We start from the raw sequence: 27286 nt of genomic DNA, 5'->3' as shown, positions 1-27286 counted from the left end.
TGCATATGACGTCGGAGCATGAGTTTACTTAAGATAAGGAGGACCACTTGACTGTCAGAATAATCTATGAAAATTGATTGAACGAGTTCATTGAAAGTGCAGACGGTTTTCTTGTGAGCGGCTGGGATCGTTGCGGCACCTGGCGGAACATATCTCAACCACGAGCTTCTTTCTACGTGGCCTCCGAGATCCGCTTCGTCAGTGCGACGAAACACGAAGTTAACCCGAGAAATACATCAGGGCACACGACCGCCGATGTGCGCCCTTAACGAATTTTTAAAGAAATGCTAACGCTGTTCTCTGTGCTACAAAAATATGTTTTCTTGTTGATGTCTCATCGAATACTGTGGCCTTCACAAACTATGGCCTAGCCTTTTTCGAAATTGACAGGTTGAGTGCGTGAAAATTCTCTCACAGCATACCGCCGTTTGGCAAAAAGCCGACCAGTCGATAGTAGCTAGCTATCGTTGTGCATTTAAGTCACAGTGAAAAACTCGAATGGTCTCGTAAGCTTTGATCACGCGGTGTAATCATGATGATTGTAATGTCTTTAGCGTTGATGTCCAATATCTGTATTACAGCATACCGCATGATGACTAAATGACAAGTTTCGAAAATTCGTATTAAGGACAAAAACGAAGGAACTCGAATTTCCTGATAGTACTGGTGTATCTGTAAACACTTTTTTTCGAAATTCTCCCATATTTTACTTGGATTCTACGCCTAGTGAGTAGTCCTGTAAGCTTGTGCCGTTTGCTTCTTTCTTTCTTTTCCCCCCCTTTTTTTTTCACACTTCGTATTTCCACTGCATTTAAATTTCGCGCCACCCACAAGCTCAACTTTGCTCTCTCTCTCTTATCGTTTCAGGTTGAGCTCGAAACCATCTCCTTGAGGGCCAACATCTGTTCGGGAACAGCGCCAAGGAACTCTCCATCTTCTAAGGCTCCGTCAACATCTTACCAGACAGCATTAGAGTTGCAATCTGACTTCTAATACTGTCAGGTAAAGATGTCCGCGGCATGCCAGTAAAAGCGGCGTGGGATATCCGGCTTCTCTTCGCGCGAACAGCTCCAGATGAAAGCTTCGGTGAGGTCGACGAGCGACTGGCACAAGCGTCAACGAATGAGCACACTTTTACCGGACGGCGAATAATAATTTAAAAAAAAAGTGGGGAGGGATGTGATTGCGAATGTGACAATTACGCGAAGAAAAGACGCAAATATTAATATTAGTAGTAGACGCAGCTAGTAGTGGTGGTGGCGGCGGTAGTAGTAGACTAGTAGTAGTAGTAGCAGTAGTAGTAGTAGTAGTAGTAGTAGTAGTAGTAGTTCCATTGGTATTATAATTACTGTTGAGAGACATAGATGGTATCTTAACAATGAACCGAAAGAATTCTGGAAACACGATGCGTTGTGACGAATGCGAACCCTTTATCACAACACGAGATGTGGGTCTGGCCTCAAAATGTTATCTAAAACGATACAAGAAGCGAGAATTAGTAGCATAGCAGATAAACCAAATAGAATCGTACTGGCGTAATTAGTGCCGGTATACTTTAAATTAACCACACTGCGCACAAAACTATCCACGGGATTGACTCCCTATAGCGACAACGAGGCATTTTTATTGGCCCATTTCCGCGTGTGCAGTGTCGTAGCGATTCGAAAAGAAGGAAAGTAGTGTCAGTCAAAGTCGACTCGAAAGAGTACAGCATCGATATACGTGTGCTAAAAATAATGAAAAAAAAAACGTGAAAAAATCCCGAGGATCCGGGTAAAAAAAGAGTGCAGGATCTGCAAATGAAACGAGGAAAACGATGCAAATAATGCAAAGGTATAATACCACTTAATTATGCAATACTGCGTCATAAGTAATGCTACAAATTTAGCACACATAAATACATACACCGTGTGCGTCGAGCTTGTCTTATTTCGTGTCGGCTTAGCGTGACACGCCTTTTATTTTTGTTTTTATTCTTTCTACGCGCAACAACCTGCGCCTGAGGCAGGTGTAAATTAAAGGGTTACCGACACAAATTTACGCGGCTGAGATAGCCTGCGGGATCGATTCTAGTGAACATGCGTACATCCTCTACAAAAGCTGAACAGCGAATGCAGCTTGGAAGGTAATTTATACGATTTTTGAATTTCGCGTGCCCGATCTAGCGCTGTACGTCGCACCTCGCGACATTGACATCATACAAAGCGACCTGAAGGGGACCCCAATACTTCCGCAACGTCGCCACTGCGGCCGAGCTCCGAGATGCCCAGCTAAATTATGACGTCACAGTCGCCATTGCGCTTTTTGCCGCGATTGAGCCAGCAGGCTATTCGGCGGCTGCTCGCGATGTCCGCGCCCGCAGCGAACGTGTGGAAGCCTTAGGAAAGTATTTGCCACCAAGTGACGATGACGGCAACGACATCACGCTGCACATTCCGCATGTGAAAAACCATTCAGGCAGCGCGGAAGGGCGTCACAGGTCTGTGTGCCATTTCCCACGCTAGATGGCGTTAGTTGCACAAGGCGGCTTGTCGTTCTCGGAGCTCTCCCAAACCGAAACTGAGAGTGGTCGGTAATGAACAGACTGTAATTAATTATCAGTGGCGCGCTGCGGCAAGCGATGTGCCGTGTTATGACTAATAGGCCTCCACAAACATACTGCAGCAAAAAAAAAAAAAAAACGCCACACCAAAATGTTTGCGTCAGCAGCCCTTCCAAATAAACGTATCTACCTTCGCAGCATGCGAAGCTCGCAAAGTGAAACTCGTTAAAGCTGTCTTCACTGCGGTAAGAGGTTTTCTGCGGAAAAGCCCGCTTCGGTCGCGTGTGCATATATGAAATATCGGTAAAAAGAAATAAAACAGCATTCATAAACTTTCGGCCGTTAGTCACAAACCACTTCGGCTTCTCTTTGTTTCCTTTAGCGGTGCTTTGCAACATTGTTCAGCTTTTTTTCTTTATGTTTTAAAGCTAAACCCTTCTTATCTGTGTGTGTTTGCTCATGCGTGGTTGCCCAATAGCGGTAAATAAGTTCTATTTTCTTTACAGATACTGCTGTCTCCAAGCGGCGACACTGCAGAAGTAACGACTTATTTTTCTCAAAGTAGACTTACAGTAGCAAGACACTGTAATACTTTAGTACTACAGCGGGGTAAGATTTCACTGATTATTCGCTCAACTCCGTCGTGCAGTATGTTCCGGAGCGCTTACAAACGTTTAGTTATTAAGAACTACAGCTGATGTGTATTTAAATGCATTGTTTCGTGCTCTTGCTTCTTATAAATTACTGAGGAAACAACCATTGCTGTTCGCGCGCCACTACTGATGTTTACGCCCCATAGAATGTTCTCTTGGGACCCTTCGGCGACAATGCTGTTGAGTCCCCGAAAGTGTACACGTTTACTGATTTTTTTTTTTCTTTGTATGAACTGCAAAACGTTCTTATAGGCGAATGGTGTACAGCATATACCGAGCTGACCACATTCTGCATAGCCATCAGTCTATAGCCGGATACAGCTTCAGAAGTTCTTGGTATTTCCTCTTCATAGGCGAATGCACACAGGCATGCACCAATGGGTGTGCACTCTCGGTTCATGTCATGAGCCGGACTGCCGGTGACCACGCCTTCGGAGAACGTTTCCGAATGCATGAGTGGGACTATTTCTTAAGTCGCGGAGGCGATCGGCTGCTGCGCTTCAATCAGCTGGGTGGGGCCTCTCCGGACCTCTTAAGTTGTAACCGACTATAGGCTATTTCACGCTAATACTGTGAAGGTTAAGGATACCACTTAAGCAATTCATGATGGATCTAATTGGAACCGCTTTTATCGATATTACAGTGACGTGACTGCGACAGACTCTTCTGAAAAATAGTCTCTGCCGCATAAATGACTGCCTTTTAAGCGGTGCTTCGACCACGCTACTTGACAACAAGCTGTTGAAATCGACCACTCAGAGCGGGCAGCTTCCGGGTTCTGCGAGTCAAAATGAAATTCTTTGTCAGTAAGGAAGCTTATTAAATTAGATTACAATAAAATAACGGTAATAAGCTGATCACTCGAGGTAATGTATCACCCGACGATAGCGGATAAGTATAGAGCGTGTAGGTTAGGTTCCTCTTCCGAATGCAGTCGATCGACGGCCCCTTGTTTAGATGCGCTTCGAAACTAGCGTTGTCGCCGGTGTGCGCTAGGGCAGCACGATTGACGTCACCGAGTAAAAATAGTGGGGGGCGAACTCGTTCTATCGACAATGGGGGCTGGGCGAATGAGAGAGAGGGAGATCGTCTCGAGGCAGACAGATGCCGAAATCTGGGTTGCGTCGTGCAGGGAGTCTTGGAATAATCGGCGCTCGCAAAGCAAAGAATCGGCGTACTTCAGCGTTTTCTCGGGACTCCGAATGCGCTTTACTGGGACTCCACTTTCTGACTGATTGATTGATTCATTCATTGATCCTCGAGTGCTGCTGGCGCTGTCTTTTTGAGTAAGGAAGCAATCAGCTGCGCTGCATGTTTTTCGCAAAGACACGCACAACGATGAAAAAAGAACAAAGCAAGAACAAACGCCAAGACTCGCATGATGGTGCAAAAGGTAACATCCGTTTATTGCGACCACCATCATCAACAACAACAACAAGAAAAAGGTTCGTATATTGACAAATAAGAAGACAAAATAAAGGACGAAAATGATCCTGCTGAAATAAAGTGAGTGACAAGGAAATCTCTATGCTATTTTAAATAGTAAAAAAAGACCAGCAAGAATTCGAAGCAGCTGCTGAATTCGAAGTAGCGATTTCTATACACTAGGCCGAATGGAACGCAAGAACGTCCTCGTGTCCCGTCTGTCTGCTGCACGTACGATAAAGAACCTGAGGTGGTCACCATTAACACACGTTCCACAGCTAAGGTGTGTTTCATTATGAGATCGCGATTCAGTACTAAATACAGCTCTATCATTTAACCCGCCGAAAAGCAGTATCATTACAGCGCAGACGAGTGTGGCGTACTAGAGACGTTGTAGTATAGTGCAGTGGCAACGTAGTGTGTAGTGTAGTGGTGTAGCAGTGGTTATGACAAAGAGTGGCTACCGCTATAGAGCAGTAATGCTGCACCTTCTGCTTCGCGCGACCTTTGTATATCCGTCAGAAAGCCCGGAAATGACCACGCCCAAACATAAACAGGCCATCATTGTCATCGTAATCATCATCATCGTCAACCTGACTACAACCGCTTAAAGTCCCTCGAGCAGCGGAACTGAAAACAAGAAGACACACTGAGGACGTCGCTGTATCGATGGACAACTGAAATTTTGTTTCTATATGCGTGTGGCTAAACAATTTCAGTTGTTAGTACAGCGACGTCCTTAATCGTTTTCTCCTTCTCCTTCGTTTTCAGTTCCGCTGCTCGAACTATGAACCAAATTACTCCGGTGAATGCCGTTTTGACTGGCATTCTCCTATAGGCGATCGTGATGGAGCCACTTGGCCTGCTGGGAGCCAAGGTTCGTCTGCTGGGAGGAGCCAAGGTTGAATGACTGCACACACACATACAGACCGAGCAAGAGAGTGTGCTCGCGGCGCCTGAGTCATCCGGACACCGGCGCGCCCTGCGTCGTTTGCTCCTGGAGGAGGACCGACACTAAATAAAGATCATCACGCCGCGCACAAGGGGCGCGCGGGGGAGACCGGGCCTGCTAAAAACAGAAAGGAGGGTGGAAGGGGGGTGGGGGCTCTCGCATGCGGTGCCGTTACACAGGGCCTCCCTCCACCTACCTGCGGACCGGACGGGATTGGCCGCATGACTCGGTCCGCAGACGTCATACGCCGACTGCGCGGCTCTCTCGAGACCGGTGGTCGTGCATAGCCGCGGGCTCCTTACAAAGCCGCCGGGCCCCTTCATCAGCTGAGCGGGCACGAGCAGCAGCTGACTCGTAGAGGGGGACGGAAGTGTGCTGAGTCATGTGGGCGGCGCAACGGAAGATTGCTGTGTTCTGAGGAGCAGGGCGAGACCAAGGCCGTGCCTCGCACGTCTGACGCGCAGTCGACCTCGATGCCGCAGATGGCGCATTGCATTCCACATAAATCCGTCCACATTCGGCTAGGCGCCGAGCGTTCCGACTCTGATTGCAACAATGCGGAGCCCGCTCTTGACCCGAGCCAGGGAACGGGTGTCCGACCCGAACATGCAGCTGCTCGCAAGAGCAGTTGGAAGCCGAAAGAGAGTACACGTCACTCAGACTAAGAATCACGGCTCAATCTGAGTCTGAATAAGTCTGAGTGATCAACACTTCTAAACTGACACGGTCGGGCGCAAACTTCCAACTGAATTTATTATCGAAATGTGACACATGTATATGCAAATATAAGCAAGACAAAACAGAAACACCAATGGCACAGGTGCGCAGTGTGTCAGCGCGCATGTGCCCCCCCCCCCCCCTCCTCCGAAAAAAAATTCCTGGCTACGGGCCTGTGGTAATCAAACCTGTAACATCCGAGAGAAGTGAAGTGTGCACTCCGTGTTCGTCACCACACAAGTCATGATGACGGAGCAACATGTCCAGAAACCATCGTCACGCTAAACATGCGGTCCTGTGCAACAATGATGGCGTTACTAGCGGCCTATTACTACGGCAAATCCGACACGTTCAGTTCACACGTTTTCTAGAGCGCGCACAGGATTTAGTAAAACATCGTGGATGCACGGTCACGCAGCCAAAATATAACCTCTCACACCGCGGTAAATAATGAGGTAGCGAGCATTTCGCACTCTCCATGGTTTCGGCAAGTATCTTGGCCTGATATCCACTTCAGTGCAGTTCATGACCTCATCCGGTGAAAGTGGCACGGGCCGTACGCCCGCACGTTCTATCTGTTCCTATGCTAACAAACGGGTTGACCCAACATTACTAGCATAGGTCGGCAAAAATGTTGGAGCTCATTCAGACTCACTCAAGAAATATAATTTGCTCTGCGGGCTCACTCAGACTCAGACTCACGAAAATTCTCCTCAGCCGGACTCACTCGAACTTTACTGAGCCGGAGTCACTCAGACTCAGACTGACGGCTTCACCTGAGTCTGAGTGAGCCTGAGTGAGTCGACTCATGGGTCTGTTGGCGTAAGATTAACTTTTTCGATCATGGTTTCAATGTTCCTTAACGCCAATATCTCACATAATCGGGTGCTCTACTATACGCCTTTTGATCGTGTACCGTCAAATACGAGGTATCTGTGGTTTCAATCCAGTAAGGACATTTTTATGAAATACGTACGCGCGACTCACACAAGATATCATTATCAAGAATTTCCAATGAAAAAGTTTGCAGGGCAGGTCATGGCACCTTTTCCCCTAACTGACGCGTATGATCAATAAATATTGAGGTGGTGCATGAACGCTGGTGTGCCGAGATATGTGTGAATAGACTTGACTATAAACGTAAATCGATATAAGGCTGATGGTGATGCTGAAGTTGAGTAGATAGGACCATAGGTCGGCAAGAAACGGTGGAGCTCACTCAGACTCACTCAAGAAATATATTTTGCGCTCAGGACTCATTCGGACTCAGAATCATCAATAGTTTTCACAACCGGACTCACTCGGACTCAGCCTCACCAATATATTACTCACGTGGACTCACTCAGACTCTGACTCACAGTGCGATCTGAATCTGAGTGAGTCGACTCATGAGTGAGTTTGCCGACCTATGATTACTAGTAACTTTGGGTTGTCTAGTAACGTTGGGTTGACCTTCCTCCGGGCGCCATCTTGAATAAAGTCCCTGCAGGTAAAGGACCTTACCTACAAGCACAAACCCTTTATACTAGCCGGCGACTTCAACGTACACATTATGGACCTTATGACCGAGCTCTACGATACATTTCGTATGACTGCAAACAAACAACAACCAACAGGGGAACGTGCATACACCTCGCCTTTGCCAACTTCAGGCTAGATCCGATCGAAGAACCACAGGCTCTGAATTTCACGAACCACAAAGCAGTATTAATGAAAGCAAAACGGAATCTACAATTCAACACGACATACGAGTTATGACCAATAAAACACATTGTATATAACTGTACACACGCGTTGTCACTCATTTACATGCACTATAGTGGGCAATGTCACGGGAGATTCACGGTTACCGAAGTTATCGAACGATCCCCAGTGCTTCGCCCACTCATCATCATTCACTTCATGGATATGCGTGAATTTTTTCGCCTGTGTTTGAGGGGTATTAGCAGAGCCCTTCTGGTAATAGTAAAAAAGATGAAGAAGACTGTCGAAAACGACTCCCCGCTCTCCGTACAGGGGCAAGAGAACGAAACGGCCCTGTTTGCAGGGTATTTCTGATGGTAGTGCGCTGCGCAGGCAGTTACAGGGCCGCCACAGGCGTAGCGAGGACAGCCAGCCCAAATCAGCATTGTTCGAACAATGCTGATTTGGGCTGGAAAGGAATTCTAGAAAAAAATCCAGATAATTTCCGGCGCAGGTGGCTGTTTTGGTAGGCGGTACATGACCATACGAAATAATTCTGGGGCCGGGGGGGGGGGGGGGGGGGGGGGGGGCTGTAGCCCGGCCACCACCCCCCCCTGGCTACGCCATTCGTGTACATTTTGTAGAACGCCGAAAGAAGGCTGATTGATCTGCAGTCCTTTAAGTCTCTCACGTCTTCCTTTCAGTGTATTAGTAAAACACCAGCGTTTCGCCAACTCGCAGGTGCATTTGAAGTTTTAAGGCATCGCGTGTAGATTGTCGCGAACTTCTTACATATAAAATATACTCTATCTTTCCCCAGATCGGTTGTTATGCCGTCTCCTCCGACCGCATTTCCGCGGGATGTGCCTTGTAGTGTCTATTTAACCTAATCGATATCCACGTCTGGCCCTTCGGTTTCACGTTCGTCGATGCTCAAAATAGGGCGATTTATTGAATGAATGAATGAATGAATGAATGAATGAATGAATGAATGAATGAATGAATGAATGAATGAATGAATGAATGAATGAATGAATGAAATAAGCACCTTCGCTTTGTCATTAATTTTTAAAAGTAATATTGCCCTGCTTATCTTTCACTGTATGCATTAAGCTGCCTTGAACTCTTTATGTCTTCCCTGTTTGTTCTACTCTTGACGTTGTAGTTTCGTATGATCACTAAGTTTACATTTGTTTATTAGTTTTGACAGCTCAGCAAATTCTATCATCTGTTCTCTTCCGCTCTTCGACTTACCATCCTTAACATCTTATTTATCATCTTTCCTCTTCGAATAATTAAGGGCTGTCTAGCAGACCGAAGACAGGCTGCTACAGCAAAGCAGCACTTGGAGGAAACTCTTTCTCGCTACTGCCACGCTGTGCTTACATCAGGGGCTGTTGCAATGCTGGTAATTCCTCCTTATTAGATGCAATATCACATGTTCGCCGCTACGAAATACCTGGAGGAAAGAGTTACTGAAAGAAATACATACATCGCGTCCTGCTTGCTTGAACTCTTGAACGTTGCCGACCAGGAAAATCGTAAAGGGCGCCATTTTGCTATAAAAAACCCGGAAGCGGAAACGCAAGTCACAACGTGTAGAAATATGAAGCAGGAGCGTTGCAGAATCTGAATTATCAAGTGACTTAGAAAATATATTAGTTTTTAGTTTAGCTGCGGGACCACTAGTTCAATCATGGCGTGACATCTCGGAGGCCATAATTCAATTTGAGTAGCTTTCAAAAACGACACTAGAGAACAGCACTTGCCAATACTACTGGTAATTACTACATTTGTTTAACAACCATAAAAAAACAAAAATAATTTTTAATTAAGTTAAGCACAACCAAGTTTTTCGAAGTGTGTAAAATCTCGTAAGAGCGCTAGCTACGCTCTTATTTTAAAACAAATAAAGTCTTGTATTAATTGTCCTGCGCTCATCTGTACAATCAGTGCCTCCTCTCTGGTACAATGCATCTATCTAGTCTCCACTTTTGAAGGCAAGTTTCGTTTTTGTTGTTTGAGATATGTTGCATGGTGCATGGTGCATAGATCCCGTGCGGCAAGTGCGTTTAGTGCGTTTAGCGTGAATTTTGAACGTTGAACGCCGCTATCCGCGCACGAGTCGCTCAAGTTGTAAGTCGGCTGTGTTGTCACGATTGTCACTTTTCATTGTCACGCGCGCATTTTTGCGTGTTCGTGTCGTTTATTCGCTACGTCGGTGGCATTTACGCATTCGCGACAGCATTTGTACTTTGTCGTACAAGGCCTCTTTCTCGCAACTCGCGGCGTTCGTTTCGCTTCAACATGTTTAAACTGTCGACATCGCACGTGTTTTGCGGCTGAATCAATGAGCATGCCGTGGCGCAGTTGGTTTGACTTTGAGATCTGCTGGTCGTTACGCAATTTGTTTGTTTATCGACTATGCCAGTGATGGACTGCTTCGAAAGAGATGTGCTGCTACATGCTGCTTCAAACTGTAATTTTTGCTAGTAACTGCTCCGAACCTGCTTCCGAAATGGCGCTGGGGAACTGAAAACTGTGAACTACTGTGAACTTTAACCGTGTGACCGTGTGACGATACAGCGCGAGCCTAAACGAAACCAAAAACAAGCTGTCTACGATCATACTATTATGCTAGTATGCAGCTTGTATACTCCGCATACTAGCATATTGGCAATGCTACAAGTACTGGCATTGTTGATATATAACTGATTTAGCTGTATTATACCTAACAAGCAGACGATTTTGGTGAAAGGTGCGTGAGATTAGTTTGATATCACACTGATCACTAACTGCTGCTGTGACTACTGTGATGTGTGACTGATTACATTTATCGCTTTACCAGCTTTGACCTCATTTATGCCACAAGAACTGCCATTTTAAGTGTATAAACCGTTTAGCTGTTCTGGTTCTTTTTTTTTTTTTGCAACTTTGAGTGCTGGCTATTTCGGTGAAATATGAAAATAACAGCTAGATCGCTTTGATCTCGTACCGATTATGAACTGCTGCTTTGGTGACACTTATATGTGACTGTGGTTACATTTATAATTTGGTCCTCAGCTTTATCTGCTTGATATCATCGCTGCCACAAGTACATGGTATTTCACTTAGTGTTCAATGACCACATGTCTTCTTTATTATTTATTTCTTGTACTTTGTAGCGATTATTGTATGTGTGGTACGTACGTTTCATAATACATATTAATATTTATGAGATCCTTAAATGACACTTAAGAAGTTGAAATACCTCCAGCCACAAATTCTTGGAGGAAACCCGACGTTTCGAGACCGGCTTGGTCTCTTCTTCAGGGGTGACTGTGCTGATCAGGGGGGCTTCGTCGCAGCTTGTTTTTGGCTCCGCCTTTCTCTTTCCCTCACATTCCGGAGGCCGTGCACGTAGATCGGAGGCATTGTTCCGAGGGACCGGTTCACATTCGCAGGTGTGTTCTGGATGTGCCACGACTCGAGTAAGAGCCTCCTTCCCAGATTCCTTTCCGTTTCTATGATGGAAGCGCCCTCGAAGTCAATTTTGTGGTCGTGCTTCTCGCAATGCTCTGCAAGGGCACTGCGTTGTATTTCCATCTTTCTGACGTGGAAATACAACGCAGTGCCCTTGCAGAGCATTGCGAGAAGCACGACCACAAAATTGACTTCGAGGGCGCTTCCATCATAGAAACGGAAAAGAATCTGGGAAGGAGGCTCTTACTCGAGTCGTGGCACATCCAGAACACACCTGCGAATGTGAACCGGTCCCTCGGAACAATGCCTCCGATCTACGTGCACGGCCTCCGGAATGTGAGGGAAAGAGAAAGGCGGAGCCAAAAACAAGCTGCGACGAAGCCCCCCTGATCAGCACAGTCACCCCTGAAGAAGAGACCAAGCCGGTCTCGAAACGTCGGGTTTCCTCCAAGAATTTGTGGCTGGAGGTATTTCAACTTCTTAATTCTTCCACCCAGCCAGACAGACTTCTGTCGAAATGTTTACATTTAAATGACACTTTAATATCGAGGAGTCATTCGGTTAATATTTTGCCATCTGCTCCAAAAACGCCATTAGCTGCACTAAAGCAGTATTTTTCTCCGCTCCAGAATCTGCTCAGAAAAGCAAATTGCTTCCATCACTGCTATCGCACCACCTTAAAACAGTTGAGTCGTTGAATCACCACTGTTCTGTAGGAAACCAGCGAGCAATCACGACGCAGACGGTGAACGACACTACTGTGTTGTGGTGGTGTCTCTTTTCCTGTAAATGTTGTGTTTGCGCACTGGCTTCCTTTGCAAAATGTTGCGGCAACAAGTGCAAGCTTTTAATTTCTTGAGGTAGGTAGAGTCCCGGTGTCAACAATACTGCGCACGCAAGAAAAAAAAATGTTCCTTGCTGCGTTGCTACGCTTCTACTGTCTACGTTCTTTTGTCATCATCGCTCGCTTTCTTAAGCTTTCAATCAGCTTCTCTACAATTGTCAATTTTGTACAGATTCGCTCTTTAGCCTCGCAGTTCAACCTTGTATATACGCCCATTTCGCCAAGACAAACACCCTGTCACCCTCTGCGGATCGTTGTGTTTGTAATTGCTAAAACAGACAGTGCTTGCTTCAATATTCATGTAGAGATAAGTGAGCTCTCTATTTTGACAGGAGATGACAGGAGATGTTGCTTTGTGTGTTTGTATATTTATTGGGCACGGTAAACACCTCGCTGATGACAACACTACATTTTTTAGTGGTACGAGCAATGAGTGACACTCTTGTTTCTCTTCCAAGCACTTCCAGTTTTCCAAATATTCAGAAAACATGTTTAAAAAAATAAAACTGGCACGAAATCAATGGTTCTAGTTCAAGTTAAAAGTTGTGTTAGATACATATGACATCGGTGTATAAGTTTACTTAACATAAGGGTCAATTAAATGTCACGATAATTAATGAAAACTAATTGGACGAGTTCACTGAATGAGGAGACTGTTCAAAGTGCTACACTCGGGCTCAGTTGCTTGTTTGGAGAGCACGGCGAACGAGGAGAACGAGGCAGAGTAAAGCAAGATTTAAAGACAAATGGTTGTCGTGTCCTGTTTTTTTGTCATTATAACGCATAAATTTCTTATCATTGAACCGATTCCTAGAATCGTGCCGTTCATTTATCGCTGCCTGCAACTCTGTCGAAGCGGTATAGCCACACTTTCACGTCTTCAACATGTCACCATGAAAGGATACCGGAATGTATGCATTATGGACATCATTGGATGGAAGCAGATCCTTCCGTGTCGCTCTTCTGCATCTGTCTTGACCTTGCGGTGGACATTCTTTCGAGGCTCAGGGGACCGAATAACAGATTTCACTACACACCCCCTTGTTCATCTGCAGGTGCTGTGTTAATTCATAACCTCTGGAATTACATATTCAGCTAAAGTGTACAGCAGCCATAATTTCACTAAATTGAAACGCAGCATATGTAGTCCCAATTTCTTTAATCTGGTCTTTTAGAGCACAGCTCTTAAACACCCGTTCCTGCCTTGAGCGATGTTGCCGTGGATGGCGTAACTGATAGACATGCAAAAATAAAATGAGAAAAAATACTCAGGATTGAATGGGATTTGAACCAGGGCCCTCTGTGTGGCAGTCGAGTATTCTACTACAGAGCCACGCTGGTTCTTGAAACTCACTTGCAAAAAGACCCTATACAGGCATCATGTCGGGCAAGCAATCGCGTTAACCTATGTAATATAGCGTGGCAGAAGAGCAAAATAACAACCAGTCATGACATAATGCCAATTGTGCCACGAGTGTGTAGTTTAATGCTTCCCACCCACTGCAAAGTGCTCAGCCATAATTCGTCATCATCATCGGCCACATGCAGCATCAACAAAGTGCACATAAAACCTTACAGTTGTGTAGCGGGTACCTCGCTTATCCGCAGAAAGACGAATAAATGGCGTAGTGGGTGCTGTCCTACTTCACAAAAATTATGATTTATGGCATAGTCGATACCTTGCGGAAAGCCAGAAAATCAAATACAGTTGGCCTTGCCCCAACACGAAGCTGCGCTCAGAATTTGCATTCGGCAGTATCCTAATCGTCAGTGAATTTTCTTATAAACATGACTTCATTCCCTTTGTAAAGCGAGTATTGATTGTTGCAAACTTGTCATGAATGTTTGAGTCGCAAGCGTTGCTAGCCCTACGTGGCTCATGGACACAAATAAAAAACTTAATGTAACAACAAACTTCTACTTAACCCTCTTCCCATTATCTTTTGTAGACATTTATGGAACATACATTCTGTTGGTAATCTAGTGGTCTGGCGACGTGCATCGCATGTATCTGGTCGAAATGAAGCTCTCTGTATACATTTGACTGGTTCTTTTGGAGCACCATGCTCCAGCTCTGAGTGCTCTGAGGCACCCTCACCTCCGAACTCGGAGCACAACTGAGATCTGGTCACGGGACTCCTCCATCTTACATTCTGGCGTGGCGTCGGCTGCTGCTGTATGTGTGGTGTTCCTGCGCGTCATAGAGTTAATCTGCATGTATTGCTTGTTTGTAGTGGAAGACATGATGACGTGTATCCTCTTCCAGCCTCCAATTGCTCTGGTGTGTGGCTGCACGTTCGGTTCGGACAAACTTTCTATGGTTCGGATTAAAAGTCGGCTCCGTATTGTTACAATCCGAGAGAAAGCGTGGTAGCACCGAGCCGCATGTACCATTAGTAGAGGTCCTATCTTCCCGTGATTCCATGGAAAATTGCAGAATTAACATTTTGTTGCAGAAATGCGGAAAACTAGAGGCTCGTGAATATTCAAGTTGAAATTCAAATAGAATAATATCCGATCATGAAATCGCAAAAAGCTAGGGCTTCTTGTCACTGTCAAGCGAGCCCTCTTCACATGTTAAGGCCCTTCTGGCTTTGAAGTGTGTCCTTGATATTTCTGCTTTTTCAAAAGCCCACAACAATCTCGGCACTTGGCATCACATCTTGCAATTTTCTCACGCTGCAACCACCACTGCTGAACTACCCTTTCAGAAATTGCAAAGTTGCGTCTCACTGCACAGTTGTTAGCTTTTTCAGCATGAAGAATAACAGCCCACTTGCACGCTGCTAGTGACAGGGACTTAGCACCATTTCCTTCCAAACAAGAAAAGCCAGGTGTAGATTCTGATGTTCGAGGTTTCTGGGTAGGGACGGAACAAATGCCTCGAACACTTTCTTTCATTGCCTTTAAATGCTCAGCCACAACAGCTTCCTTCACTTTTAAAATAATGTGAGCATGTTTGGAGGCTGAAAGATTTTAATATATAAACTGTGACATGTACTCAGTGTCTATTCAATGTTGCCGCAGAGTTTTGCAGATCCCTCAGTTTTGACTGGCAGAATTTAAAATTTCCCACCACATAATGTGAAGGGCTCTAACCATGAGACAGTTTTCTTATTGCGATTCCTGGGGAAACCAGTGGAACAAACCTGGGAGGCAATTCTCACAAGCAATGGTTATGGTGAAATGGCCAGCTTTCCTCCAGCATTGTAGAAAAGGTGGTGGGACGTTATTGGATAAATGCATCAAAACGATACCCGGTGCCCCCAGTAGTTTCAGCACCGCAGAAGACGTCGTAAGTGAATGCAGAATATTGTTAGCAAATTTCGCTATTCGAGTACACTTACTGGTGCTGTACTGTTGATGTTCTCGTCTTTCGCAGAGTCGGCAGGATGGATGAGCATGAAGCAGCAGCGGAGGAAGCGGTACAGGATCATTCGGCCGATGATGGTCCTTCACTGATTGACCTGCCGGACGGCGTGCTGATCAAAATATGCCAATATTCAGAACCATTTGATGTGCTGAGCCTCGGAAGAACATGCCACCGTCTTCGCGAGCTGACTTCGAGTCGGTTCCTGTGGACGTCCTTGGCTCTGTCGTGGTGCCGGGGCGTGTGGAATGATCTTCCCGACAAAGTTTGCTCCCTGCCAGAGGATCCCAAGCAGTGGTTTTTTCATCTGCTACGGCTGTGCAGAGAAAAGCGACCACCGCAGATGGAGACAGTGTCGTTTGAGAATGGTGAGACGTGGCTCCGGATGCAGAACGACAGGTTTGCGTGCAAGGTATGTGTTGAGCTGTTTCAGGCAATTATTTACTCGGCATCTTGTGGCACTCGATCTTCTGCTGTGCTGTTTTATCAGTCCTCGCAGCAAGTAATGAATGAAGGAAGGGGAATTGATCAGGGGCTCATTTTCTTTGTTGTGTACAGCCTAATGAAACCAACGGACAATGAAGCGAAGGAAAGTATAGGGGCATTATTTGTAGTCTTTATCTGTAATGTGGTAATTATGATATAAATGTAAAGAAACTAAGGTGGGCGAAGATACAACTTACCTCTGGTAGGGTCCGAACCTGCAGTCTTTGGATAACGCGTCCAATGCTCTAGCAAGTGAGGTACACTGGCAGTCGTCTTCCCATCCACTTTATTGGGTATTATCTGTGCATGGAAGCCCCGGAGTGTTAGCCAGTCTGCTGCATTACTTCTCACAGCAAGCAGCATATAAGGTGATTGAGTGAGCCACAGGGAGCATGGCGAAACGTTATTGTATCCCCCTACCAACCCTCTGTGTGGCATCATCACAACATAGCATAACCTTCATGAAACATTGAACTAGCAATACAAGTTGATATGTAGCCCCATGTCATATTTATGAGCACTTCCGATAATTAAGTAAAACAAAATAATGGGGCCCCTTCAATTTTGAGTTATCGAGAGCTTGCTGTATCTTTAAGCCAGTACCACTTCTTTTATGAGTTGGCAGCTCGCCAATGAACCCCATGTGCTATCTAAAAACACCAGATAATTCCCTTTGTGCTTCCCGTGGCTTCAATAGGTTGTGTCAAACAAAAAAAACCCGTCCCTTTGATCCATTGCCTTTCTTTCGTTCCTTTCACAGTCTTGTCCCAAAAGATTTCATCCCTTTAGGCAGCATGCAAGATGTTATTGGACAGTTAACGGCTCATAAAAGTTCAGGTGCTACCAGACGCCATCTGGCAAAAAGAATGTTCCACATTCGCCACCATGCCCAGAGTTTGCACTGATGTATGCTGTCATATTTTCTCAGGTATAACTCGCCCCTGCATAGATTCCACACTACAACCTGCGGAACATTTTAAAAAAAGATCTTGCGGTGTACCTCGCTTGCACACTAAAATTCGCATGTTACTGGCACCCTGACCTTAGCTCCAAATTTTTTTGTGCGGGCTATACATGAGCAAACATACTGTACATGTAAATTTTCTTGTGCACATCATTTTTTTTAGCATGGCTTCTTTGACCTCTCCTCGATTACTCATTAATTTGAATTTCTGATGGCTAGTGCTTGTTGCAATGCAGTTTAATTAAGATGACCAACCCTGTCTTTCGTTCTGCTCCTTTTTTTTCTGTTCCTTCAAAAGATTACCATGCTCACCTGGGCATACCAGGCCATGAACAACAAGGCGTCCCCATTCATCCTGCAACGTCTCTGGGTTGATGACATAGCCCTGTACAAACGTCTGTGCCCCAGAGTAGACTTCAGTGTTTCAGAGTTGAAGCTTGATCCAAACGGTGCCAGCCAGCTGGCCACCCTGGGCAAGGCTCGGCCAAATGACCTTCGGGGCCGAAAGCAGCCGCACGTCGACGCTCACAACTACGTCTCGAGCAGACCCCTTTTGAGTGCAAGATGGATTGAGGACCTGTTTCCCCAAGGCCCGGAGGGAAGCATTTGCCCGTTGTTGGTGTGCCCTTCCGCAGACGGTTACGCTCTGGAGTCCTCGGGTGTCGACGGGCTCCTTACATGTGCGTCCTACGTGCTTGAGCAGCATCTTGCACGTGCCTGCCTCAGAGGACAAGAGACGGTTGTAAAGATGGCTACCAGGATCAAGAAAGCATGCTGGGGCTTGCACTCTGCCTATGTTGACCATAAGAGCACAATTGAGGATAGGTGGCCAGACTGCCCTGTGGCCCATGCGATCGTCAGCATGTCTGAAGAGGGATGGCCCAATTTTACTTCCTGTCAGGTAAGGCTGCAGTTTGCTAATGGGGCGGTGTAGGGAACGAAGCACAGTAAAAGCTTCCATTCACAGTACTATAGTACTAATGCATGTGGGGTGGTAGGTTTGATTCTAGACTATGATGGTCTGGTTACTGTGGGACTGAGTGTAATGGCACTTGCATGACGAGCTATGGGTGCACATTGAAGGAAGCCGGTTATCTTAGAATTAATTTGTGAATTTTCTTGATAGGACTTCTTGAGGCCTTTGTGTTGGCCAATGTGAGCACGTTTGTTTGACAGAATGATGTGCTCAAAACTATTTCTTGTGCAAGGTTTCAGCAGCTAAGACTATCATTCTCGTTGGCAGCCTTCTCTCGACCCGGTAGGCCTTCAGTGGAGAGAAGTGATGTCCCGGTGTGCCGCACTGCTTAAAGAACATGGAACGTTGGATGCCATCGTCGATATGGCGAGGATCCGGTGGAGACGTGTCCTGCTGTCCGACATTGAGGCTGTGGTTGGACCCAGTGACGAGACGTTTGTGTCGAGGATTAATCTCACGGACTGCGACGTAATTGGTGGAGACAATCCGCGCCAGGACATGGCTGCGGCTGCATTTGTGTCTCCATCTGGTGTCTTAGTAACATGGCAGCTGCTTGGCCAGGGCCGCTACTGATTCTGTATGGGGGCTGATGCACACATGCACGTTAAGACCTAAAGTAGAAAACTGCATAGAAGGCCAAGCGCAACAGGAAAGTCCAGATCACATAAAGAGGCTAGTTTTAGATATTGTAGATATAGAGGAGCCTTAAAGGAGTACTGACAGAAAAGTTTTACATCTTGTTTTTTCCATTGCATTAATTAACGACCCACCTATCATGGCTGGAAACCTCGTGAGCTCGAGCACACAATGGTTAATTTTTTGGAGACGGTTTTGTAGCACCCAGTCACAGCTACGGTTTCAAAGAGCACCGAGTGAGGCGGCACCCGGAATGATTTTCATGTAAACATAACTGGCTACATGAGCACACAAAACCGTGTTCATGTGAGCACCACGCGGACAACTATTTTCAGCAAAGGCCCCCTGGGTGCTGCTATAATCCCCTCTGGGATGTTGCAAATACATGTGACCCTCCAAAAATGCACTTCCACGGCAAGGACGTCAGCCTTTGTACTTGCGTGCAAGTCTGCCCCCTCTTTCTGTTGAAAAGGTCTACTAGGAGAGAGCGCTCACGAGGATCATGGCAGCCAACACAAACTTCCATCACTGCTATTCGCACCATCTTAAAACGGCTGAGTCGTTGAGTCACTGCTGTTCTGAAGGAAACCAGCGAGCAGTCAGAACGCAGATGGAGAACGACACTACTAGGTTGGTTGTTTGCACTAAAGCCAAAGGCAGGCTTCGCTTGCAGTGGCACGACCCACACTTTAAAATTTATTTTAAATATGTTCCAGGCTACATTAACCGTTGATATTTCATAGATGATGCGTGTGTGTCCACACAAATCTATCCGACAAGTTATCTTGCCTTCAAAGTTTTGTGTCAGTACTCCATTAAGAGTATTCGTTGCTGGGCTAGTTGATTCATAATGGTAAACTGCAGAGCGCAAATCTGATGCAGGACAGAGAAGTACGCACACAGTGCAGGGCAATCACTGAACACTTAATTGTCATGCGCCCAGTGTGTGCACAAAATTGCATGCAATGTCTTACTTTTGAGTACTAGTGGAAGTCACGTAAAGTGTGCAGAGATGACTGTTTTTTGTATTTTAAGGGGACCGACAACTGATTTTTCTCGACCCAGTTTTTTAAGGCGCGACAGGAAGCTCACCCTTCGTAGCGTTTGTAGCTGCACTAGTTTATCCGAAAAGCACGTAGTTATTTTATAAGCAGTATTTTTCGATCTGAAAGGCTCCAAACACGCATGGAGGCTTGCTCCAGCAACACTGAGAATTGATAGCGATGCCGCTAGCCCTTGTGAAAGCTGTCGTTGTTGTGCTTTCGCAGGAGTTACTGTAACTATGCTTAACCACCTTTATTTTGAGCTTTCCAACCATTTTTGAAAATAGCAAGCTGTTACAATGAGATGTGTGGCTTTATACACCTTCCCGGTATTTGTACAGCGTTAAGTTAGGGTGGCTAGAATTCTAGCCACCCTAGTTAAGTGCGCCTGCGCCCAAGATTGCCTGCGCCTGTGTCATGGATGGCTTGTCCCGGCGTCGTTACTCTCTCGATACACGAGCCAAGCCAAGTAATCGAAAACGTAACTGTGCATATGCACGGCCTAACCGAGTAGTAGTGCGCGCCATTTCTGAGACGAAGTGTAGGTAGTAAAACTATGTCGCTCTAAAATCTTAGGGACCTGGAAACCGTGCACGGTTGCATGAGCATGCTGAAAAGTTGCTCAAGACGCGCTGACGAGCATGGGATCATTACGTCACGCGAAGGCAGCGCCACTTTAATGCATACTACTAACGCAGGCCAATATGTACATTATTATGGAGTAATACCTTTTAATATAAAGAAACGAACAATATCTCAATATTAACAAAAGATTGTCGACCACGTACAGCAATCAACGGTCACGTGGCCGTCTTCATCGGATCATTCATGTTTTTGCCGCCAGAGGTGCCACAGGTCATTTTTCAACTTTCAATTAAAAAATAAAAATATAAATCCATCTCTCACGAAAAAAAACAGGGTTGGTTTGAGTCAGTGCAACGGACAATCTTTACATCAGTGGAGTCAACTCATTTTATATTCTGGGCAGTTGTCGGTCCCTTTAAGGCTTCCTGCAACACCTTTCCAAGTAACAGTTGAATTGGAGTTTATTGCCATCGATATCCGGCAGAATTTGTATGATTGCTGTTGCTCTGTTCGGTTAGCAAGTTTACCTTGCCTTGTTTCCGATTCTCGTCGTTCCAAATGCTGTCAGGCTACAGGTATTCTATACGACTGTCTTACTAATTGTTGCGCCTCGAGTTGTGTTTAAGGTGTTCACACACTCACCTCTATTGGAGTGAAGTTGTGCCATTGCGTAGGTAGTGTGGGCCTTCTCCTTGCTTTTTTTTCATGGCATTAGTGCTTGAAAGGATGTGAGCAAGAAGTATGGCTGCATTGACAAAAACGGGAAAGAAAAGCTTTCTAACAAAGTGCTCATCAGGAGCACAATACTAGTCTCTAACAGCCAGGGTAAGTTGACAAGCCTGGCATCGCTAAGAAAATCTGAAAGTGGACAACCTTGTACAAAAGAGCTGTGATAGTCGAGCATTTTCTTCCGTCTTTAGCTAAAATGCTGTGTGTTCTTTGTTAGTTCTTGTCAATCTCGTTTAACGTTATAACCCATGGAATCCTTACTGCTGTCCACGTGTCTATGCTCATCAGCAGAATTCTGTGCGAGCTTCTGCGTCAATGTGGCTGTGTTGCAGTTGCCGCATAGTTGAACCGAGAGAGCATGTAGATTTCACATTGCACATTCATGCCCGTTTCAGCTTCTGCATAGTTCCTTTGTAGTACTTGGTTTCTGGCATGTTGTCAAACTTTGTCCTAGAGCCCAGGCTTACTGGTTAACATGCCAGGTGTGGTTAAATGCTCACAACGCCTAGCAGCCACCAATTTAAAACTTGGGTGAGCTTTATTGTATAAAGTGGGCTGCTGACTATGGATTGTTTATAGAGTAGAGAATTATTCCATGCCATAAAAAAATAGTTTTTGTACGCGCGTGATAGTTGCCCAAGAAAGTTTCCCTATTTTGTGTACCAATAAAGTTACGTTCACAAGTCGGCTAATTTGTTTTCAGAGCTTATGCTATTAGGCGACGTTTATCTGCCTGTAGCGAAGTCCTGATGCTCCTAAGTACATATTGCCACATGCCAGTAATGTCACAGGCTAAACCAGAGAGATGGCCAAGGGTCCACGTCTTTCCCGAAATCAGACAGAGCAACCTTCTCTTCTTTTCTAACCCCGCACGTATATGTGTCACAGCGAACGTCTCGTACATGGTGGCATGTGGCAATATGCAGCGCTTCAAGACGTGGGTTTTCTCCCGAGACCTGCCAGTCGCAATGTCACACTGTGCAGTGCAAGACCTATGACACTGGCTGCGAGACTTCTGGATGGGCAAAGCTGTGCACACAACGCTACCGCTACAGTGAAAACTGTAACGCGCCTGTCTAGGGGCAGAGCTTCTCTACTGTGACCTTGCACGTCACATGCGCTGAATATCTTTTTCTCTCTGTATATAATATATATCATTTTTTTCTTTCGTCCACAACCTCTGCAGCTTGTCGGTGATGCTGAGCAGTGGTCCCGATTAGTGCTTCAGGAACGGCAGAAACAGAGTCTTTTCTTTTTGCCTTAATTTGTGGCAAAAAACAGACCTTCATTGCTATAACACTTTGTGCAATGCTTTGCACCATGGTAATGGCCCTAATTTAGGCAGCATTCTTTAATTATGCATATATAATTGCCCTAAATAAACAACCAGTTAATGAGCATGCGTATATGCACGTGGCACCATAGGTCGGCAAACTCACTCGTGAGTCGACTCACTCAGATCGAGCTGCGAGTCTGAATCTGAGTGAGTCCGAGTGAGTGGTATTTTGGTGAGTGTAAGCCCGAGTGAGTTCGGTTGAAAAAAATTTTCATGAGACCGAGTCCGAGTGAGTCCGGTTGAGGAAAATATTGGTGAGTGTGAGTCCAAGTGAGCCCTAAGCTCAAAATATATTTCATGAGTGGGTCTGAGTGAGCTCCACCTTTATTGCCGACCTATGATCCTATCCACTCAGCTATCTGCATTAATATCAGCCTTATAGTATCGGGTTACGTTTATACTCAGATCTATTCCCACACACCTCAAGGCACTAGCATTCATGCACCACCTCAATGATTATTGATCAGAGGCACGAGTAAGGGGGGGGAGGTGCTATGACCTCCCAACTCATTCACGAGACTTCCTTAATAGCAATATGTCGTGTGAGTCGCATATTTCATTAAAACGTCCTTACTAGATTGAAACCCCCGAAATCTAGTATTTGAAGGTACAAGACCCAAAGGCGTATCGTAGAGCACCCATTATTTGAGATATTGGCATTCAAGAGCATTTAAACCATGATCGGAATAGCTCACTTAATGCCAGCGGACTCATGAGTCGACTTACTCGGGCTCAGGTCAAGCCGCGAGTCTGAGCGAGTCCGGCTGAGCAAAATGTTGGCGAGTTTGAGTCCGAGTGAGTCTGCTTGAAAAAAAGTTTAGTGAGTCTGAGTGAGCTATCACAGCAAAGTATATTTCTTGAGTGAGTTCCAAAATTTTTGCCGACCTATGCGTGGCACATAGTGAAACATTTTTTTTTTCTATTTTCTAAATTTTCGCGCTTTAGAGCGTGTGGACCTTGCATGAGTACGGACCCTATGAAAAATAAGTATATATATGGCGAATAGTTCAGCCAGTTTCAAATTTTATAGCACTTGGAATGAGTAATCGTACAAAGCAACACTTCGAAGAAACTCTCTCTTGCTACTGCCACGCTGTACTTACATCGCAAGCTGTCGCAGTGATAGCATTTACTCCTTATCAGAAGGAACATGAGCTGTTCACCGCTCAAAGAACCTGGAGGCAAGAGCTACCAGAGGCAATGCATACGTGCGCTAACGATTGCACATATTCAGTCTCATTCTAAAAAGACAGGGCGTCTTTTTAGCTCAGCTCTCTGTTATTCTATTCCGTCTCCTTTGGCGAGTGCGAAATGGGGTCAACTTCTGCAAGGCATGTAAGCAGGCCATATGGTTTGACAGACTTGAATTCTGATATTATTCCTGCAGTTTCAGCCTTGATGAAGTAAGGGTAACAACTACATCCGTTGTTAGAAATTTTCCCTTTTTCATGAATTGTTGCTTGCAAAGAGGTTATTGTGTGCACTTGTGACAGCGTTTGGTACTATGGGATCTCACTGAGATTTTTGAGATGTCAATGCCTGCAGTATGCACTACCCTCTACTTTTTGTATCGCATTATTCTTTCCTCCGTTTATTGGGCTTTGAGTTTTCTAAAAAATTAAATTAAAATTGTAAAAGGTGCAACGCTTCTTAAGAACATGCAGATATGCAACACGCCTAGCATGGCACTCTTTACACACGTTACAGAAAGCTGAAATATAAGACAGAAATGGAATGGCTACAGAAACTGTGTCACTTGCAAACAGGAACACGACTCATTTACATACACAAAAGCACAGGGCAAAAATAAAAACATTATAACAGTACTTGTGAATGAAAACAGTACCAACAACAACAAGGTAGAAAAAGAACATTACTTTTACATAACGTACAACAATTTCTCTGCCATTTCTTCATCGACCTGACGGAATCGCAGGGCAGCTGCATTTCGCTGCTCCTCCAAGCCAACCGCGTGGCAAGTCAATGCTAGCCAGTAGGCTGCATCTCTTATGCCTTTCTTCAGCTGCACCTTAGTGTAAGTGTCCAGCGACATTGTTGCAAGTTTGACTGCTTCACTGGCTGCTTCTGCCCCTTTGCTAGAAAACGTGCACTTCGCTCGCAGAAGACACAGGTGTCCAACGTCTGCAAGGCTCCCGTGAGAGAGGACGATCGTCACGACTTCGTCGAGCAGCGTGCTCGCGTGTCCCGGCAGGCCGATTTGAAACTGAACCTCGGCCATCAGTACCACAAGCATGGCTCGAACGTAGGCCAGGTGGTGCTTCTCGGCATGTGTGAGGCCCTTGCAGAGAACCGGAATGGCAAGCATGGGTTGTGAAGCTTCGATGAAGAGCTCGGCCTTCAGATGATACAGGCGACCCACGAAGTGCGGCTCACAGCCGATGAAGTCTCTCTCCATGTCACGACATCTTTCAAACAACGCGTCGATTAGGTCCAACGCTGCAGTGAAGTGGCCCTGCCAGAGGAGGGAGCGCGCCCGGCAGAGGTCTCCCTCGTGGCGGTCCAGTACTCGAATGCCCGAAGCGAGCTTCTCCACCAGCGGCCAGTTCGCCTGGTACAGGGACACGTTGAAGGAGGTGACGAGGTGGCACAACTTGAGCGTCTTGTACGAGTCCGAGTACTGCGGGAACAGCGACTTGGCGAAGCTGAGCACGTCCTTGGCATTCTGATAGTGGCCCTGCCAGGTGAAAGCGACGGCCAGGTTGCGGAGAGCCAGGGCCGACACCTCGCCCAGGGGCTGCACTCCCGAGGCCCTCAGCGGATCTCCGCGGGAGGCGTGCAGCAGCCAATGCGACTGCAGCAGGGAGAGGGTCTGGAATCCGTAGAGGGCCCAGAGCGCCGCGCGCTCGGCTAGTGCCGTGCCCGCGGGCTCGGACATGGCGTGCTGACAGTTGAGGAGGTCGCTCTTGCCGAGCAACTCGAGCACGGCGCTGGGCGCGACGCCCGCCTCGCCTTCGACGCGCGCCAGCGCCTGTATGCCGAAGGAGGCGACGCCGTGTAGACCTAGCTCGGAGGCGCGCGTGATGAGACATCGCAGCTGTGAGGGGTCGCAGCGGCTGCCCTGGAGTCGGCACAGGAACGACAGGGCGTGCTGCAGGAAGGACGAGTCGTTCGCGTCCTGCGCGAGGGTGATGGCTTCGCGCAAGGCTATCAGGGCCTCGCCGCGGTGACCCATCTTCGAGTGCAGCGTGGCCAGGTTGAAGGACGCGTAGCGGAGGTTTCGGGTCGCGCCGCCGTCTTCGACGGCGCCTTTGACGGTCTCCGGAACCGCGGGCACGGCGCGGTCGAAGTAGTGCCGCAAGCTGTCGTCTGCTCCGCTGTACTCGCGAACGGCGAGGCAGTTGAGGAAACTGAGGTAGTGGGCTTCGAAGAGGTCTCTGCTACCGGCCAGGAGTTGCTTGATTCGCCGCTGCAGCTGCGGCGGCGGTAGGGCGGCCTTTTCGCTCAGCTGCATCAGCATCACCTGCTGCGCCAGGAACAGGTCAGCTTGGCGCTGCGTCGCCGCCGGTCGCGCTAACCCGACGACGTAGTCGCCCGCTCCTTCGGAAGACGTCTCGGATCGTCGCAGGCCTTCGTCGTAGTACGAGCGGAAGCTCTTGTGCAAGTTTACGAGCCCGCTGAAGTTGAGTTTGTCCAGGGCGAGAAGCATGCGTCGTACGAACAGTCCCAGAACGCTGCTCTTGTGGAGCACGGCGGGCGTAGCGGCCACGGGATCGGCGAGAAGGTTGTCCAGATTGGGGACGTAGTCCATGATTCCCGCTACGCCGGCGTCCCGGATGATGGCCATCTCCTTCGTGAAAAGGTCCAGCGTCTTCGGGTGCAGGACGGGGCGCAGCGCGGCGAGCAAATCGCTCAGCGGTACATCGGGGCTCTGTAGGAGCTTGAGAGAGAGGACGGCGAAGTCCCGGCATTGCTGACTCGTGTGCGACCACGGCTCCTCGCTCGGCTCGACGTGCCGGCGCATCTTGACGCGGCAGTACTCCGACACGAGCACGAGCAAAGCGAGCTTGTGAGCGGTGATTACGTCCTTCGGTGGGTTGCCGAGGGCCGCTGGCATCCATAGTCCGCTGTCCATGCCCACGACCGGCATCGTTCGGCGCTTCGAGGCACTATCGAGGCAACAAACGCGTCATGTTTCGTTTGACATTGCCGACTGGAAACCGAGAACATATAACGCTTCTAGTACACTCAAAAATTATTACCTCGGAAATGCTCAGAAAATCGTAAAGGGCGCCATTTTGCTCCTTGTAAAAAAACCCGGAAGAGGAAACGCAAAAATAGAAATGTGAAGCATACATAGAATTTCTCACAATAATACTGAACTTTATGCAAGCATATTACCAATTTAATTATAAAAGCTTATTAGTTTGCATCTGAGCTCGGAACACACTATATGCTTTCATTTGATTAGATTTCAAAAATCACATCAGAAAACAGAAAAAAAGAACGTAAGTATATATATTTTTGGCAAATGAAGCAAAAATAACAATATGTAGAAAACTAATTGGTTTTGTAATTGCATCTGACTTTTTTATTGCCTCTGAGACGTTAAGCCACAAGCACGCAATCTCGAAGGCAATAAACTTTCTAAATTAACAAAGTTTTGCGGTTGCACGACGCGTGAGAGCGCCAGCTACGTGCTCGCTACATATATAGAGTTGCTCGCTGGCGCTCTTGGCGCACTCCTAAGAGGCATTGCTCATAGCATCGATCTTATCTCAAAGGCACTGACTGCGGTGACGGGCAACGTTTATAGAACCAGGTAAGTTGCAAAACTCCCCGCGTCTGCCAAGCCGTCGCGCGGCGCCGGGGCAGCTTCCAGTTTGGTGGCGCTGGCGGAGCAACAAGCTTCCGCTAGCAGACGA

General features: G+C 46.8%; 2 protein-coding genes across 2 annotated transcripts; one reads left to right on the top strand and one right to left on the bottom strand.

Annotated features, from left to right (window-relative positions):
* The first annotated feature begins 9968 nt into the window (after nucleotides 1-9968).
* Nucleotides 9969-21750, top strand: LOC119389902 (uncharacterized). The gene is made up of 4 exons (XM_037657322.2): nucleotides 9969-10108; nucleotides 15661-16060; nucleotides 17397-17999; nucleotides 18342-21750. The coding sequence occupies exons 2-4, from the start codon at nucleotides 15671-15673 to the stop codon at nucleotides 18645-18647; spliced, it is 1299 nt and encodes a 432-aa protein (XP_037513250.1). The 5' UTR covers nucleotides 9969-10108; nucleotides 15661-15670; the 3' UTR covers nucleotides 18648-21750.
* Nucleotides 21751-24266: 2516 nt separating this feature from the next.
* On the bottom strand, nucleotides 24267-26663 carry LOC119389900 (anaphase-promoting complex subunit 5). Its single transcript, XM_037657318.2, has one exon. It carries the CDS (start codon nucleotides 26509-26511, stop codon nucleotides 24283-24285), a length of 2229 nt encoding a protein of 742 aa, XP_037513246.1. The 5' UTR covers nucleotides 26512-26663; the 3' UTR covers nucleotides 24267-24282.
* Between the last annotated feature and the right edge of the window lie 623 nt (nucleotides 26664-27286).

The sequence above is a fragment of the Rhipicephalus sanguineus genome, chromosome 4 (genome assembly GCF_013339695.2).
Source record: "Rhipicephalus sanguineus isolate Rsan-2018 chromosome 4, BIME_Rsan_1.4, whole genome shotgun sequence".
NCBI lineage: Eukaryota > Metazoa > Arthropoda > Arachnida > Ixodida > Ixodidae > Rhipicephalus > Rhipicephalus sanguineus.
Note: the sequence above shows the minus strand (reverse complement) of the source record. Positions and strands in the feature narration are given on the sequence as shown.

What these genes read in the sequence shown, in the direction of transcription:
- LOC119389902 (XM_037657322.2), top strand. Translation starts at nt 15,671, where the DNA reads ATGGATGAGCATGAAGCAGCAGCGGAGGAAGCGGTACAGGATCATTCG. An exon ending in ACGACAGGTTTGCGTGCAAG is followed by an intron (nt 16,061 to 17,396) that starts GTATGTGTTGAG and finishes TTCCTTCAAAAG; the next exon opens with ATTACCATGCTCACCTGGGC. An exon ending in CCAATTTTACTTCCTGTCAG is followed by an intron (nt 18,000 to 18,341) that starts GTAAGGCTGCAG and finishes TCTCGTTGGCAG; the next exon opens with CCTTCTCTCGACCCGGTAGG.
- LOC119389900 (XM_037657318.2), bottom strand. Translation starts at nt 26,511, where the DNA reads ATGCCGGTCGTGGGCATGGACAGCGGACTATGGATGCCAGCGGCCCTC.